This window comes from Balaenoptera physalus (genome assembly GCF_965194825.1).
Source record: "Balaenoptera physalus genome assembly, chromosome: 13".
NCBI classification, from domain to species: domain Eukaryota; kingdom Metazoa; phylum Chordata; class Mammalia; order Artiodactyla; family Balaenopteridae; genus Balaenoptera; species Balaenoptera physalus.
This window is the reverse complement of record NC_138892.1, coordinates 7,516,692-7,534,399: the sequence shown is the minus strand read 5'-3', so window position 1 is coordinate 7,534,399 and position 17,708 is coordinate 7,516,692. Positions and strand designations below refer to the sequence as shown.

The 17,708-nt window shown below is 44.7% G+C and overlaps 1 protein-coding gene across 1 annotated transcript in view; it reads left to right on the top strand.

Annotated features, from left to right (window-relative positions):
- XRCC6 (X-ray repair cross complementing 6) overlaps window positions 1–12,950 on the top strand; it is a 29,178-nt gene extending 16,228 nt beyond the window's left edge. Inside the window, exons 9-13 of the mRNA XM_082420608.1 lie at window positions 640–801; window positions 3,171–3,300; window positions 4,478–4,578; window positions 8,562–8,675; window positions 12,531–12,950. Of these exons, the coding sequence (XP_082276734.1) occupies window positions 640–801; window positions 3,171–3,300; window positions 4,478–4,578; window positions 8,562–8,675; window positions 12,531–12,727 (704 nt within the window). The 3' untranslated portion in view covers window positions 12,728–12,950. The remainder of the gene's footprint in view (window positions 1–639; window positions 802–3,170; window positions 3,301–4,477; window positions 4,579–8,561; window positions 8,676–12,530) is intronic.
- The last annotated feature ends 4,758 nt before the right edge of the window (window positions 12,951–17,708 follow it).

Below are 17,708 nucleotides of genomic sequence, written 5' to 3'. Positions count from 1 at the left end.
ATAGGATGTGTTAATGGGTATTTTGAAAGTGTCTCATGCTCAAATAAATTTTGGAAACGTGGGACTAAACAAAGTTAAAGAGATTTCTTTAGGAACTATAATATACTGATAGCATTGTGAATATCCAGGAGGGGATATGGAATTAGCATATTTAAAACTTAGTTGCTATGAAATTCTTTCTTTGAGGCATTAGATAAAGAGTTCGGGAAAAACAAAAAACAAACCTGGCTTCTTCCCTAGTGTTGCAATTAAAGATGATATGAACTTGGCCACTGGGTTTATTTGTGCTGTCCAGACCTATATTCCTCTGTGCTATAGCTAATGAACCTCCCGGATCTGACATGACTGGTTTTCATTAGCAACTAGGGCTTATGTCATTAGCCTAATGATAGTAAAAGTGAACTGACAGTAATAATTCACACCCCTAAATGGAGTATTTGAGGTGCCCTTTCCTTTCTCTTCCTTTCTATGCCTCTGCTACCCTCACTTTACCCTCACCTCTGGGTCCATCACCCCTGACCTATCGAAGTATCATAAACACTTTTAAGAAAATGGAAGAGAAACTGTAGGTTTATAACATGGGCTAAGAAAGGAGGAGACATCTTTAGGATATAGACCCCTGGGATGTTTGTTTTCCAGGGAGCTCAACCCTATTCAGCGCTCTACTCACCAAGTGTCTGGAGAAGGAGGTCATGGCAGTGTGCAGATACACACCCCGCCAGAATATCCCCCCTTGTTTTGTGGCCTTGATGCCACAGGAAGAGGAGCTGGATGACCAGAAAATTCAGGTGACTCCCCCAGGTATGTGAAAGAGATAATTTCAGTGCTTCTGAACATTGCTTAGGCTTTGGAGTCATTCCTGGGATACCAACTCAGACCTGCTGAACCAGAGTCTCCAGGAGTGGGACCTGGGAAATGTATATTTATAAGATTGCACAGGTGAATTTGATGAACAGCCAGGTAAGGCTGTCAAATATGGTTGTGCAGTGCACAGCATGTACAACTGTACAAGGGAGCTCTGCAGCCAGGGTTGAGAATTGACTTCATAGGGGCTGTTTGCAGGTTACTGGCATAAGTTCATGGGGTCTCACTGCTGACACATTCTTTACTAAAAACCATTGTTTGGTACCCTTGTAATATTTAATGGTTGGTTTATCTCTTGTGTACACCAAAGCAGTGAGGTATCATGGAATGACTGTGGGGTTTTTTGTTTTTGTTTTTTTTAATATTTATTTATTTATTCGGTTGCACCAAGTCTTAGTTGCGGCAGGCGGGCTCCTTTGTTGTGGCTCTAGGGCTCCTTAGTTGCGGCTCCAGGGCTCCTTAGTTGCGGCTTCAGGGCGCCTTAGTTGCGCCTCACCTGCTCCTTAGTTGCGGCATGTGAACTCTTAGTTGCGGCATGCATGTGGGATCTAGTTCCCTGACCAGAGATGGAACCGAGGCCCCCTGCATTGGGAGCACGGAGTCCTATCCACTGCGATGCCAGGGAAGTCCCATGACCATGGGTTTTGAAGTCACACTTGACTTTGTCTTATACTTATGTGTCTGACAGCTCATTTTCTTTTGTTTTAGACCCTTCTCTTCCACCTGTTAGCTGGCCAACTTGGGCAAATAATTTAACCTTTCTGTTTATGTTCCTTATCTGCAAAGATGAGAATTCTGGAACACCTTTCTCTCAAGGTCACTTCACATTTGAAATAAGTTAATAAACATATAAGTGCCTAGCACAAAGCAGCCAATAGATGACTACCATCAGCCAACAGATGACTACTATTCATCCTTCTTTTTAAAAAATATATACTTATTTATGGCTGTGTTGGGTGTTTGTTGCTGCACATGGGCTTTCTCTAGTTGCAGTGAGCGGGGGCTACTCTTCGTTGCGGTACATGGGCTTCTCACTGTGGTGGCTTCTCTTGTTGCAGAGCACGGGTCTAGGCACGCGGGCTTCAGTAGTTGTGGCGCGTGGGCTCTAGAGCGCAGGCTCAGTAGTTGTGGTGCACGGGCTTAGTTGCTCCGCGGCCTGTGGGATCTTCCCGGACCAGGGCTCGAACCCGTGCCCCCTGCATTGGCGGGCTGATTCTTAACCACTGCGCCACCAGGGAGTCCCATCCTTACTCTTTAGCCATGCTAATAAAAATTATAAAGTAAGTCTTTGAATGTGTTACATTTCCAACCCTGGTCATCTGAATGCTCAGGAACACCTTTTATGTCAGTTCTTAGGCTTTGTCTCTCAGCTCTGTGCTGGTGAAGCAGCGGCTCTCCAAGCCCCATTTCTCCTTTGCCAGTGGGCTCTCGGTGAGGCTCTGTCAGTAGTGGGCGCTAGAGGGAGACATTAGGGCCGCAGAGAGCTAAGAGACTTCCTCTTGCTCAGTGCTGTTGGCATTGCCAGCCAGGGCTCTTCACCTGGCAGCAGCAGTGGGTTCCAGTCTCTAGATTTTTCAGTCTTTCTAGAAGCCGTCAGCAACTGGACAGGGTCAGGCTGGTAACCCTTACCTCTTCCCTTCTAGCACATGGTGGGGGCTGGGGAGCAAAGGGGAGAGGTTGAAGCTCGGAGGAGGGGCCGGCAGAGTTGGATGTAGCCCTCCAGGGAGGGGCACTGTCCACCTGGTTCTGGGTGTATGGAAAAAGCTGGCGGCTGGAAGCTGGCTGGGGCGCCACTGGCAGGAACAGGAAGTACCTGAGGAGGAGCACTCCTTTCAGGTCCCCCTCTGGAGACTCCAAAGGGAGTCTGCTAGGCAGATGCTAACGGGAATCAGCTGGTAAAGGAGAAATGGGATTTGCAGGGTCCCAGCTCCAGCAGCACAGCACGCAGAAGGGTGCATTGGAGCTGAGAAAAAAACGACAGCTCAGGAGACTTCCCTGGTGGTGCAGTGGTTAAGAATCCGCCTGCCAATGCAGGGGACACCGGTTCGAGCCCTGGTCCGGGAAGATCCCACATCCCGCAGAGCAACTGAGCCCGTGTGCCACAACTACTGAGCCCATGCGCCGCAATGAGAGAGAAGCCCACTGCGCTGCAACAAAGATCCTACTTGTCTCAACTAAGACCCAACGCAGCCAAAAGTAAAATTAATTAATTAAAAAAAAAAAGGAAGAAAAACGATAGCTCAGTGACTGAAACCTTTTGTTGAGTCACATCTCCGAAAACGTATCTTTCTTTCTTTCTTATTCAGGCTTCCAGCTCATCTTCTTGCCCTATGCTGATGACAAACGGAAGGTGCCCTTTACTGAAAAAGTCATGGCAAACCCAGAGCAGGTAGACAAGATGAAGGCTATTGTTCAGAAGCTCCACTTCAAGTACAGGTGAGTGATGGGTCATTCACAGGCTTTCTTCTGGAACTGCCTCCTGTGTTGAAGGTTGTACTGGAGATTTGAGTTAAGCATAAACCAAGAGAATGTGATTTTATTCTTTTCCATTAACTGATAGATAATTAGTCTTTAGAAGCTATAGGGAGAGTGGAAGTTCTTTTATTGAAGGCTCTGGAATTGTGCTGTTTACAGCTGGTTGACCTGCTGTGTTGTGCTTAGAAAGACAGGTTAGTTAGTTGAACAAGCTCCGCAAAGCAGCAGTAAGGAGAAGATTCTTGGTTGGCCTTCTCCTTGATTGTTTGTTGTCACACGGTGAGTAAAAGCAAGTAAATCCAGTGTAAATTGTCATGGGGTTGAAAAAATGATTATATAATGCACATAGACCATCTCCCAGAACCTGCATAAGGTGACACCAAACATAATTTTTTTCACATTTCATCTTTTGTCTCTGGGCTACTTCCCTAACTCTGCCTACCTGTGGGCAAAATGATCTTCCTTCTCCAAAGGAAACCTCCTGGTGTAGTCCTTTGTTGGGCAAATGGAAGCATTGTTAAGGTTCTACCATGTGCTGCGCACTGTTCTAGATACAATTCCAACAGTATCTCATTTATTCTTCATGAGAACCCTGAAAGTTTTGGTGCCCATTTTACAGGTAAAGAAACTGAGGCTTAGAGGAGTGAGGCAGCTTGCCCAGACTCACCCAGCTAGAAGGAACTGGAGCCAGGATTCAAGTCTAGGACTGTATGCCTCTAGATTCTTTCTGTCTTTACTTTCATGTTGCTATCGAGTATGGGAAGAAAGAATACTCAGGTTCGTTATCTCCCCACCTCCCACCATCCCTCTGTTGTGTTTTCTCTGTACTTACCTCCTCTGGCCCTGCCTCCTCTGTTTCTGTCTCTGTCCACAGCTTCCAGTGACAGACAGGTGGGCAGGTATTGTTTTGCTTTAAAATTTGCTTTTGGATCCCTAGCATCGGACAATAAACTGAAAATTGGAAAGAGAGAAGTTGATTCAAGAGATAAGATTCCCAACTGTTTTACCTGGGGTGTATTTCTCAGCTGACCTTGGGCCTGCACTGCCTCAGTTGGGTTTTTAACTTTATTATTTTATTTTTAAAATGTTTAAATTTTTATTTTTTAATTTATTCATGTCACTGTTAATGCTTTAACAGAAGTGACAGCTTTGAGAACCCGGTGCTGCAGCAGCACTTCAGGAACATGGAGGCCCTGGCGTTGGATTTGATGGAGCCTGAACAAGCCATGGACCTGACACGTAAGGAGGCCGTGACTGAGTTGAGAACTTCTTTTCATGGGAGGCTTTCGTGTCGATTTTACTCTGGACCAGTAATATGGATGCATTTCCTAGCACCCTCTAAGTACACAAGCTTGTGGTCCAGATCATCTCTGCCTGAGAGATTTCCTAGACCAGCTTAGATTGCCTGGGAACGGGTTTGGCCGATTCTGCAGTAAGAGGAGGAGAAAGTGCCAGGCTTCTGAGACCTGCCTCTGAAGTAGACCATCCATGACTACATGTTGGTAAAAGTTAAAAACAACAATCTGCAACATTTACGGAGTGCTTACTGTGTGCCAGGCCTTGTTGTCCTGTGTGTTGACTCATTTATTCTGCATGACTATGAGGTAGGTTCTGTTACTGTCCCTGGTTTGCAGAGAAGGGAGTGATTTGCCCAAGGCACTAAGTAGTAAGTGGTGGCTGTCAGCACAGAATCCAGTGAGTCTGGCCCAGAGCCCTTGCTCTGAACCACTATGCTTACCTTACTGCTGCTCCGTCAGGCGGCGTGCTCTGCCCTGGGAAAATGGACCTCGTTACCCAGCATGGAGGACATTTGCCTGGCCTCCCAGGCTGAGGTGCTCTGAGCTCCCTTCTGGTCCCTTTCTGGATTGTGGTTCTCTCATGTACTTCGTAAGAGGATGCATGAAGTTTAGCGATGTAAGTGAATACCCCCTGGAAAACAGATTGGATTTAATGAAGACTCTTGACAGAGGTTGAAAAGATCAGAACAGTTAGTTCGGCCTGCTTAGCTTCCCAGTTATTATTGATCTCTTTCATGTAGCGCCAGCATTAAAAGCATAAGAGTTATTGGACGTGTCATGGTGGTGACTGTCAGCTGGGCCTGGCAGAAGAAGAACCCTTGAGTGAGGCAGCCCATCTCTTCCTTTATGGCCTTTAGGCAGATCAGGAAGTAAATTGCCTAGTCTCTAGCAAGATGGCTAGGGACACAGACTTTGGAAACACCCGATGTAGGTAGATTTGAATCCCAACTCTCTGGCACTTATTAAATTGTGTGGCCTTGGAACAATACTTAATCTCACTGAAGCCCAGTTTCCTTATTGGTAAAATGGGGATAATGATCTGTCCTTACAAGGTGTTAACAAAATATAGGCCCTGACACTCGGGAAGGTGCTCAGAACACAGTTGTTCTCCTTTATTCCACAGCCGTGTGCTCTACTTCCTCGCTAGCGCCTCAGCCTCTTGCATTCTCTCTTCTGGCCCTATACTTTTTGGGAGAAAGTCTTGTTTTCTGTTTCTACTTCTATTTTTCAAAAACAATTTTGGCTGCTGTAGTGCTTCCTATAAGCTAAATGTCTCAGGTTCCTGTCTTTAGCCCTTTCTTCTCTCCTTTCTGTTGGTTATGTTATCCACTCTCATAGCCTCAAGTATGACCTCATGTCCACAACCCCCAAACCTGTATCTCCAGCCCTGTCCTTTCCTCTAAGCTCTGGCCAAAGCTTCCAGCTGCCCAGGTGACATCTACTGAAGGCCCTGGGTATCCTAATGCTCAAACATGTGACCCCTTTGACTCTTTGTTCTTTCACATCCCTCGCTCACTTCTTTTTTTTTAAATAAATTTATTTGTTTATTTATTTATTTTTGGCTGCGTTGGGTCTTTGTTGCTGCATGAGGGCTTCCTCTAGTTGTGGGGAGCGTGGGCTACTCTTCGTTGCGGTGCGGTGGCTTCTCATTGTGGAGCATGGGCTCTAGGGCGCACAGGCTTCAGCAGTTGTGGCACACGGGATCAGTAGTTGTGGCTCGCGGGCTCTAGAGTGCAGGCTCAGTAGTTGTGGCGCACGGGTTTAGTTGCTCCGCGGCATGTGGGATCTTCCCGGACCAGGGCTCGAACCTGTGTCCCTCGCATTGGCAGGCGGATTCTTAACCACCGCGCTACCAGGGAAGTCCCCCTCGCTCACTTTTGATCAAACGTGTCTGCTTCTCTGTGACACAATGATAAGGCTTTCTTTTAATAAATAACTTATCAAAGACTCAAAATTGTTTTCTTACTTTCTTCTTTTGGCTTTGTTACACCATACTGTTTTTTTCTCCTATGCCTGTGGAGACCCTAAGACTTCTTTGCTGGGCCTGCTTCCCTTTTTCCTCCTCTAACATGGAAGTGTGCTGGGTGATCCTGGGTGCCATCTTTCTCTGTCCTCTCACTTCTCCCTGCGTGGCCTTATCAGGCTACATCAGTGGCTCTAAGTGTGGTCCCTGGTCCAGCAGCACTGGCATCTCCTGGGAACTTGTCAGAAATGCACATTTTGAGCCCTACCCCAGGCTGACTGAATCTGAAACTCAGGTCGAGGCCCAGCAATGTGTGTTTTATTTTATTGTATTTGGCCATGCCGCGTGGCATGTGAGATCTTAATTCCCCGACCAGGGGTCGAACCCGTGCCCCCTGTATTGGAAGCTCAGAGTCTTAACCACTGGACCGCCAGGGAAGTCCCCAGCAACATGTGTTTTAACAAGCCTTCCCGGTGATTCTGAGACATGCCACTGCCTCTAGCATATTGGTTCTCAACTTTGGCTATACAGCAGAATCATCTGGGGGACTTAAAAAGAAAATCTGGCTCTTTAGGCCTCACCCCAGACCAATTAAATCAGAATCTCCTGGGCATCAGTACTCTTTAAAAGTCCCCAGGTTGAGAACCAAAGCTCTAGTAGAGATTCCTGTAACCTGGAACATGGGGCTTCTGACACGGCGGGAGCGCAGTTTGACGGTGACGTTCTGCCGTCTTGTAGGTGCATACACCACAGGGCAGGAGCTCCCCTGTGTACTTTGCAAACGTGGTCACATGAGATGAGACATTCATCTCATCACCCTTGCCCTTGATATGACCCAGCTCTCAGCAAAAGCTCTACAAGCTATATAGTTGTAAGAAAGGAAATAAAAATATTATCTTTCCCCCAGAGATTCCTTTGCCTATTGCATTTGCCTTGGGGAATGCTCCTGCCATCCCAACCACTCACCTCCTCCCCCGCCCACCCCCACACCTCTTATTCCATCAGTAAGACCTGCCAGTGCTGTCACTTCTCAAGATACAGTCCCATTGCCACCCCCCAGCCCCCCGCCGCCCCACTCACACACACTGCTTCAGCCTTCTGTCTCACCTTCCGTCAATTCATACTCTACACAGCTGGCAGGCAGGGTGATCTAAGACGTCCATCTGATCACGTCGCTCCCCTGCTCATAGACCTTCAACGTTTCCCCGCTGCTTTTAGGATAAGGCCTAATTCCTGGCCAGGCATTCGAGGCTTCCATGACCTCGCCATGCTTGTCTTTCTAGCCTCCTTGCTGGTCCTGCCCATCTCACGCCCTGCCTGCAAGCTGTGTGTCACTGGCTGTCTCTCACCCCTGTGCCTTCTGCTTAGACTAGTATCTGCCTGAGGAGGGACACTCGGCTTGCGAGACTGCGCTGCACAGAGTCCTTCCTGACCCCTCCTGGGTTCCAGCGTGCCCTGTACGGTCCCTTTCTTCATGGCACTGTGCAGCTCTATTGCATTGGTGTTTTTACCACCTCCTTATGCCACGTGGACTGTAAGCCCTGAGGGTACAGACTCTTGTTTGAATCCACAGGGTCTAGCCCGGTTCTCAACTCTACCGCTTCCCAGCTGTTTGACTTCAGGAAAGTCATATAACGTCTCTGATTTCCACCTCTGTAAAACGGGAAGGCAGGTTTACCTACCCCAGAGATTGTTAGGAGGATTAAATAAAAATAATAAGTTTAAAGCATTTAGGAGAGTGCCTGGTTGTCAAAAGTGCTCGTTAAGTACAATTGTTAAAAACTACTTGGTAAATGTTAGACTTTTAGCAAATGTATTCATGGCCAGCTCAGCTGCCTTGTGGACCCTCCCCCATCTCAGCAATTAAGTATTTTCTCCTCTGGTCCCAGTAGAGTTGGACTGGATAGGAAGGCAGGGCTTGTGACTTGACAGGCCACTCTTCTTGTGTTTTTATTTTCTAGTGCCCAAGGTTGAAGTAATGGACAAAAGACTGGGCTCCCTGGTGGATGAGTTTAAGGAGCTTGTCTACCCACCAGATTACAATCCTGAGGAAAAAGTTCCCAAGCGAAAACAAGGTAAGGAGCTCGGTGTGGATGTTCAGTGGGTTTTTGGGGGGTTTTTTTGGTTTTGTTTTGCTTTGTTTGTTGTTTTTTTTGGCCACGCATGCGGCTTGCAGGATCTTAGTTCACTGACCAGGGATTGAACCCGGGCCCTCAGCAGTGAACTCGTGGAGTCCTAACCACTGGACCGCCAGGGAATTCCCAGTGGGTTATTTTTTGGACCACCAGGGAATTCCCAGTGGGTTATTTTTTAAAGTTGCCTTTATAGTCCTATCACAGAGGATAATGTCCTTTCAGAAATTGCTATACAAACCTACATATTTACAAATACAACATATTTCAGCACAAATGAAACAATATTCACATTATTTTCTAGTTTATTTTGTTACTCAGCTATATATGTTGGACAGGTATTTATATCTACACTCACATATCTACCTAATTAAAAAAACATAAGGCTACAGAGTACTTCATTGGATAGATATACACAATTTATCCAACCAGACCTTTACTGATGGATAGATATACTGCAGTGAACAGGAACCACCATTGCATACTGGTGTGAGCAGTTACACAGCATAAATTCTTAGCAGTGGAATTGCTGGGTCAAGGTGTAGACATTTAAATTCTGATAAGAATTGCCAGTTTGCCTCGGAAAAAGTGATGCAATTTATACCCTGTCCAAGAAGGGATGGGTTTGTTTCCCTACACTCTCACCAATTGTAGACTTTATATACTTTAAAAATTATATATTCACAAAAAAATAATAGAGGGAAAATGTATCCTGTTTTGATTTGCAGTTCTTCAGTTATGAGTAAGATGTAGTTTTACTGGACTGTTTTTTTTTTCCTGTGAACTCCCCAGTTTGGGGCTTTAACCATTTTTCCTACTAGACTGTCCTTTTTCTTACTGCTGGACCCAAAATATCTTTACCGCGACTCTCACATTTTTCAGGACAGCACGTTGTGAATTCGTCAGCATTCAGGAATAATTCTTAGGTTGTAATCCTTTTGGCTATCTTTGCTCAAGTAAAGCCAAATTTGGGCCTTGCTTGCCCCCGAGACCCATGAGGAAGTGGAGCTATGAGAGGTTAGGTTTGTGGTCATCGCGCTTTCTCCCTTTTGCATCAGAAGTGATTCCTCCAGTGCCCTGTGTGCTGTCATAACTTTTCACACCTGCGTAAGTGTGATTTATGTATTTGTTTATCTCACTCAGCCTGCATGTTCTTATCACCTAGCATGGTGCCTTGGTACTGACAAGGTGCTCTGTAAATGCTTTTTGTTTTGTTTTGTTTCCAGTTTTATTGATATGTAGTTGACATACACCATTGTATAAGTTTAAGGTGTACAACATAATGGTTTTCTTAAAAATAAATTTATTTATTTATTTTTTAAATTTTTGGCTGCATTGGGTCTTCGTTGCTGTGCAGGCTTTCTCTAGTTGCGGCGAGCAGGGGCTAGTCTTCATTGCTGTGCACGGGCTTCTCATTGCAGTGGATTCTCTTGTTGCGGAGCACGGACTCTAGGCGCGTGGGCTTCAGTAGTTGTGGCATGTGGGCTCAATAGTTGTGGCGCATGGGCTTAGTTGCTCCGCGGCATGTGGGATCTTCCTGGACCAGGGATCGAACCCATGTCCCCTGCATTGGCAGGCGGATTCTTAACCACTGCACCACCGGGGAAGTCCCTACAACATAATGATTTGACTCACATATATCATGAAAAGATGACCACAGTAGGTTTAGTGAACATCCAGCATCTCATGTAGATACAACATTAAAGAAATAGAAAAAAATTTTTTTTTCCTTGTGATGAGAACTCTTAGGATTTACTCTCCTAACAATTTTCATATGTAACATACAGCAGTTTTCATTATCTTTATCACGTTGTACATTCCATCCCTAGTACTTCTTTATTCTATAAGTGGAAGTTTGTACCTTTTGACTGCCTTCATCCAGTTCCCCTTGCCCCTACTCCCCACGTCTGGTAACCACAAATCTGATCTCTTTTTCTATGAGTTTGTTTGTTTGTTTGTGAAGTATTATTGACCTCCAACACAATGTTAGTTTCTGGTACATAGCATAGTGATTCAATATTGCTATACATTTCAAAATGATCACTACAATAAGTCTAGTTGTCATGTGTCACCATACAAAGATGTTACATAATTATTAACTATATTCCCCACAGTTTACATTTCATTCCTGTGACTCATTTATTTTGTAACCGAAAAAAGCTTATACTTCTTAATCTCCCTCACCTATTTCTCTCCTCCCCCCAGCCCGCCCTGGCACCCACCTGTTTGTTCTCTGTATCTATGACTCTGTTTCTGTTTGGTTATGTTTTTTCATTTGTTTTGTTTTGTAGATTCCACATATAAGTGAAATCATATAGTTTTTGCCATTCTCTGTCTGACTTATTTCACTTAGTATAATGCACTCTAGGTCCATCCGTGTTGTCACAAATAGCGAGATTTCATTCTTTCTTATGGTTAATATTCCATTGCATATATGTGTACCACATTTTCTTTATCCATTCATCTATTTATGGGCATTTAGGTTGCATCCATATCTTGGCTGTTGCAAATAATGCTGCAGTGAACATAGGGGTGCATGTATCATTTTTATTAGTGTTTTGTATTTCTTCAAATAAATATCCAGAAGTGGAATTGCTGGCTTGTATGATAGTTTTGTTTTTAATTTTTGAGGAATCTCCATACTATTTTCCATTAACCAATTTACATTACCACCAATGGTACATGAGGGTTCCCTTTTCTCCACTCTTGTTATTTGTTGTCTTTTTGATAATAGCCATTCTGACAGGTGTAAGGATATCTCACTGTGGTTTTGATTTGCATTTCCCTGATGATTAGTGATGTTGAGCATCTTTTCATGTGCCTGTTGGCCATCTGTATTGTCTTCTTTGGAAAAATAGCCTTTCAGGTCCTCTTCCCATTTTCAATTGGGTTGTTTGTTTTTTTGATGTTGAGTTGTATGAGTTCTTTGCATGTTTCAGATATTAACCTCTTGTCTGGTATATCATTTGCAAATATCTTCTTCCATTCAGTAGGCAACCTTTTTGTTTTGTTGATAGTTTCCTTTGCTGTGTGAAAGCATTTTAGTTTGATATAGTCCCATTTGTTTATTTTTGCTTTTGTTTCCCTTGCCTGAGGAGACATATCCAAAAAAATATTGATAAGACTAGTGTCAAAGTGCATACTGCCTGTGTTTTCGTCTAGAAGTTTTATGGTTTCAGGTCTTACATTTAATCTTTAATCTATTTTTTAATCTTTAAAAAAATCTTTAATCTATTTTGAGTTTTTTTAAAAATATGGTCTGAGAAAGTTTGATTCTTTTGCACGTAGCTGTCCAGTTTTCCCAACACCATTTATTGAAGAGGCTGTCTTTTCCCCATTGTATATTCTTGCTTCCTTTGTCATAGATCTATTACCCATATAAGTGTGGGTTCATTTCTGGGCTCTCCATCTGTTTCATTGACCTATGTGTCTTGTTTTGGGGCCAATATCATACTATTTTGATCACTGTAGCTTTGTAGTATAGTTTGAAAGTATAAATGCTTTTCCAATGAAGAAAGGAAGGAAGGAATGACTTGCTCACCCAGAGTGATCAGCAGTTTTGGGTAAACTGATAGGACTCACTACTTTTAACTCCCTCCTAGACGTGATACATTTTTTTGTGTTTAACTGAAGATGCCTTATCAAGACACCTGTCTTCCCCATGGTGTTCTAGGTCGGCATCACAGCTTTATGGAAGATGGTTAACTGCAGCCCAGATCATATGAGGGCCCCCGTGCAGTATAGCTGGGATCCCACTGGTAGCATTTCCAATCACTCCCACCTGACCTGTTTCCCCAGGTGATGAAAATTCTGGAAGCAAAAGACCCAAGGTGGAGTTATCTGAAGAGGAGCTGAAGGCCCACGTCAGCAGGGGCACACTGGGTAAGCTCACTGTGCCCACACTGAAGGAAGCCTGCAGGGTGTACGGGCTGAAGAGCGGGACGAAGAAGCAGGAGCTGCTGGATGCGCTCACCAAGCGCTTCCAGAAGGCCTGACCAGAGACCATACAGCCAGTTACCCTTCCACATTGCAGCCAGGCTGCCTGGTTTTGTTTTTATCAAGTTAAAACATGTTTCTCCTGAGCCAGGAAGAGTGTGCCTGACAGAAGCCAAGGACTTTGTTTATGAGACTTTCTCTTGTCATGGAGATAGCGTTGCCATCTCACTTTGCTGTGCCTTACTCTACTGTCTGAATAAAGAGCCCTAACTTTGTACTATATATTGTTCTGTAGTATAAAAGAGAAAGATGTGTCTGCCTTGCATCCAAAGATGCCATTGGCTGTTAGCTTAATTTTCTCTCCCGCTGGGAACGCATTTCATCACAATGGAAACAAAATAAATATCAATGAGGGTAGGGAAGAGTGTGACAATTAAGGACAGGTGAACATAGTTTAGGAATGACAAGCCCTAGTAAGGTTATATTCTCCTGATCCTCTGTCCTCCCACCTGTTTTCCTTTAAATGTGTCATATGAAGATCTAAAGATCAGATTTCAGAATAACGAGGCAACATTTCTAATTCTGGTACCACTTGCTTCATGAGTAAATAGCAACCCCCCCTCATGTTGTATTTTCTTAATGTGACGTTCAAGTATATGAAGAAGAGATACACATTTTCTGTTGCTCTGAGAGTTTGGGTTGCAGTGTAAGTGAAATGAGTTATTCCTGTTATTTTCAGGGGTGCTGTAGGAAGTTCAAGAAGATACGGAGAGGTTCTGTGGGAGAAGGGAAAAAGGAAGGGTCCTAATGTCAGGAAAAGGGGAAGAGGAGGGCAGTGTCTCTCTTTGTTTTCTTCCCCTTCCCATCCCTCTATCCTCCCTGCCCCTTTCCTGCTCTTTCTGCAGCTATTGCTTTTGAAGAATAAGCCTGAGAGAAGGAAGGAGATGGAAGGGTTTTTATCCTCTGAGGATGGCTTGTAGGTCCTGTGTCTTTCAAAACTAGAATGAGCATTTCATGAGGTGAGTGTTGGAGGGGTCAGATTACTCTTGGAAGAGATTTTTCAGTTTTGGATTCTTTGCTCTGATTTTTATAAGGTTTTTTTTTTTTTAACTTCTTTTTGCTTGTTTTTGTTTGGAAAGGAGATGTTATATTCTTGTTTGGATTTCTTTCCTTATCTGGGAGAGAGTGAAAATAATTCTCCAATTAGAAGAGATGCCTTTGAGGATACAGCAAAATAATGCAAAACCATTTAATATAGTACGTATTCATTCTTGTTGAGAAATAAGACCATCCCCGTTAAGTGAAGCATGCTTGGAAACTCTGGGTTCTAGAGAGGGTTACTAATACCACAAAGGTAGATTAGAATCAGGCTAGTCACCATAAGTAGGAGGGTAAGAATGAGTAACCACTGCTGGGCCTTTGTTTTCAAGCCTGGATTTCTTGGCTAGTGAGGAGGAAACCTAGTGAGTCCCAGGCTTTTCTGTGCACTCCTGCAGGACCTTACCCAAGTCTAGGCTCCTTCTCCTCTGTTCTCCTATTTACAAAATGGAGAGAAGAAAAGAGTTCAAGGGTCCAACAAAACACCAGTAATGTGAATGATGTTAGAAAAATAACCACCGAGGTCTGTGATAAAGAGCAACTGTGTGATCTCAGTTTCTCTGTAAATTAATGATGCTTGCCTTCTCTGCTCTTGAGCTCCCCAGGAGAGAAACATCATGTCCAGACATAATCTGGTTGGGCTTTTGTAAGCTCACAAGTCAGATTTAGTAAATTTGCATCTTGGCTCCATCACATACGTACAAGTGACCACCGGCAATTTACCTGGCATTTTCAAGCCTCAGTTTCATCATATTTATAATAAGAATAATAACGTGGAATGGGGAAAATAAATGAGAAAACATGTAAATGGGCACGGTGCTCAATACGCACTAACTCTTAACTTCTCCGGCTGCGAACATGCTTCGCTCCTGCAGGTGCTGGTGACGCGCGGCCAATGATTGGACGAAACGGCCTGCGCATGCGTGCCGCAGACCTGGCAGCTAGGAGCAGCGCGGGTAGGGAAGGACAGGGAGGTGCATCCGCCTCCGAGCGGCCGGGCCGGGGGGAGCGGGGGGTGGGGTGGGGGCCGGGGTGGGGGGGCAAGAGCTGGAGAGCACGGACGGATGTTTGGCCAAAACTGCACCAAACAAGCATATGTGCATAGGTGCATATGCCTCCGGTCTGAGTGCAGAGGGAACATCTCCTGTAATTTTTTTTTTTAGTATTTATTTGGTTGCGCTGGGTCTTAGTTGCAGCTTGGGGGCTCCTTAGTTGCAGCTCACCGGCTCCTTAGTTGTGGCATGTGAACTCTTAGTTGCGACATGCATGTGGGATCTAGTTCCCTGACCAGGGATCGAACCCCAGTCCCCTGCACTGGGAGCACAGAGTCTTAACCACTGTGCCACCAGGGGTGTCCCTGTAATGTTTAGTTGTTTTTGTTTTGTTTTTTAAATTTTTATTTTTTGGCTGCATTGGGTCTTCCTTACTGCACGCAGGCTTTCTCTAGTTGCAGCAAGCAGGGTCTACTCTTCACTGTGGTGTGCAGGCTTCTCATTGCAGTGGCTTCTCGTTGTGGAGGACGGGCTCTGGGCACGCGGGCTTCAATAGTTGCGGCACGCAGGCTCAGTAGTTGTGGCACTCAGTAGTTGTGGCTCGTGGGCTCAGTAGTTGTGGTTCGCGGGCTCTAGAGCGCAGGCTCAGTAGTTGTGGCGCACGGGCTTCGTTGCTCTGCAGCATGTGGGATCTTCCCAGACCAGGGCTCGAACCCATGTTCCCTGCATTGGCAGGCGGATTCTTAACTACTGTGCCACCAGGGAAGTCCTGTAATGTTTAGATTTAGTGTCTTATTAAAAAATTAGAAGAAAAGTAAAGCAGGACCATGAAATCTGGGAGAGATTAGTCATCCACTTCCTCTCCCTCCCCCTCAAACAGAAATTCCAACCTCAAATGCGTTTTGGAGGGAAAGCACACACCTGTTATTCTCGAGCAGGAGCTATGATGACTATCCAGCCTTTCTGGTTTGAGCCCAAACTATCCCTGAATGTGTAATCTTCACTGTAACTAACTGCCTCATATATGAAAGCCAGTCCTCCCCAGAGTTTACTTCTGGGCACTCAAGCAGCTGGGACCCTCTCACCTGTGGGCCCTGCTAGCACTTCCGGCATTCTCTGTCACCAGAGCAATTTTGACATGGTCATATTTATTGCTGCTGTTTTGACAAGACCTCCTCACCTTTTCATCATCTGCCTCCCAACCTTAGTTGTCTATTGCTGTGTAACAAATTACCCGCAAAACTATTGGCTTGAAAACAACAATGACCACATACTATCTCTCACCATTTTTGTAGATAAGGAATTTGGGAAAGAAGAGGCTGGGTGGTTCTGACTTGAAGTCAATCATGAGGCTACATTCAAGATGTTGCCCAGGGCTGCTGTCATCTGAAAGCTTGACTGAGGCTGGAGGATCCACTTGCAGGGAGGCTGTATTAAACACGTTTTTAATTTTCTGTATCTTATGTTTTGACATAAGCTGGGGGGCCTTACAAACGGATGGAGAGACTGCTCCTCCCAGGGCTAGCTAGTTACTAAAGACAGTTAACAACTTACTTGGGAGCATACCTCTCATGCAAGCCAAGCACCTCCTTTATCTACGTCACACACCAAGCCAGTATTGCCCTTGCCTTAAATTATCAGGGCAGGGTACCAGGCAACTAGAGACCACCCTTATAGCCCAAAGCCCACCAGAATTGTTCAAACTAGCCAATCCTAAGCTGTTTACTCTGCCCTGCCTTGCCTTTGCCAAAGAAACCCCAATACAGGCTGTGGCCTAAGCTTTCCCCTTGCTCCTGCTTCTGCTGCCTGACCAAAAGCTGGTGTTTTCCCTGTGGTCCTGCATGGCACACCAGCACCCTTCTCTTGGGAAAAGTAATAAATTCTTCTTTCAGTAGTACCAACTTCTCCATGTCATCACTCAGTCACCTCTATAAATTAAAATCCCTCAAGTACAAATGAGATAGACTCACTTCCTACAGCTGGCAGTTGGTGCTGACTTTTGGCTAGAGGCCTCAAGGCACTTTCCACAGGCTGCTTAGAAGTCTTTATAACATGGCATGATTTCTGTCATAGTCAGTGATCCAAAGACATGAAGGCAGAAGCTGCAATGTCTTTTATAGAAACTTGAAAGTCGCATGTCATTCCATAATACTTGGTCCTGCAGCTAGACCAGCTCTGAGTTGGTGTAGGCTGGTCTCAGAGCATTCACACAGAAAGGCATGAATTCTGCAGGGTGGCTGTGTGTGTCACTGGGGACCATTTTGGAGGCTGGCTGCCACAGGGTATCATGGAAAATACTGACTTGCTACTTAAAAAGTTTTTTCCTTCAGGAAACAAGCAATTATACCCCCCCTCCCTCAAGCAGATATATCTGCTAAAGCACATTCTTGACTTTTCAAAATGTAACTTAGCTGACACTGAGAAGAGGGACCCAGGGATACTAGTGCCTAGAACAAGCTCCTCTCCATCCCTTCCTCATCACATCAGTTTGGGATTAAAGATAATGGAAATGCATTGTTTAGTACTTAAGAATACCACGAATGAATAATCTCTTTAACACGACCATTACTGTTAACGTAAAAATATTCCTTAATCATAGGTCCTCTTGAGAAAACGGTTTCAGGAAACTTATTCTAAAACAGAAATTCCTAACCAGTGTTTGAGGTCAGAGGACCCTTTGAGGCCTAATGGATTCTCTCTCCAAAATTAAATGTTTACACACAAAAATTTGCAACCTACTTCATAGGTGGCTGAATGGAAATTACTAGATTTCCTTCTTGCTTGCATGTCTAGGCTTTAGGAATTATTCATTCTACACTTTTGGAACATCAGTGTTAGGGCACTGCTGCAGGTGCTAGGGGATCACAGTCACACAGGTTCCTAACGAGGGCAATAATCAGAAAACAACCTCAGATATTAGCTAAGGACAAGTTAAAAAACAATGTTACAG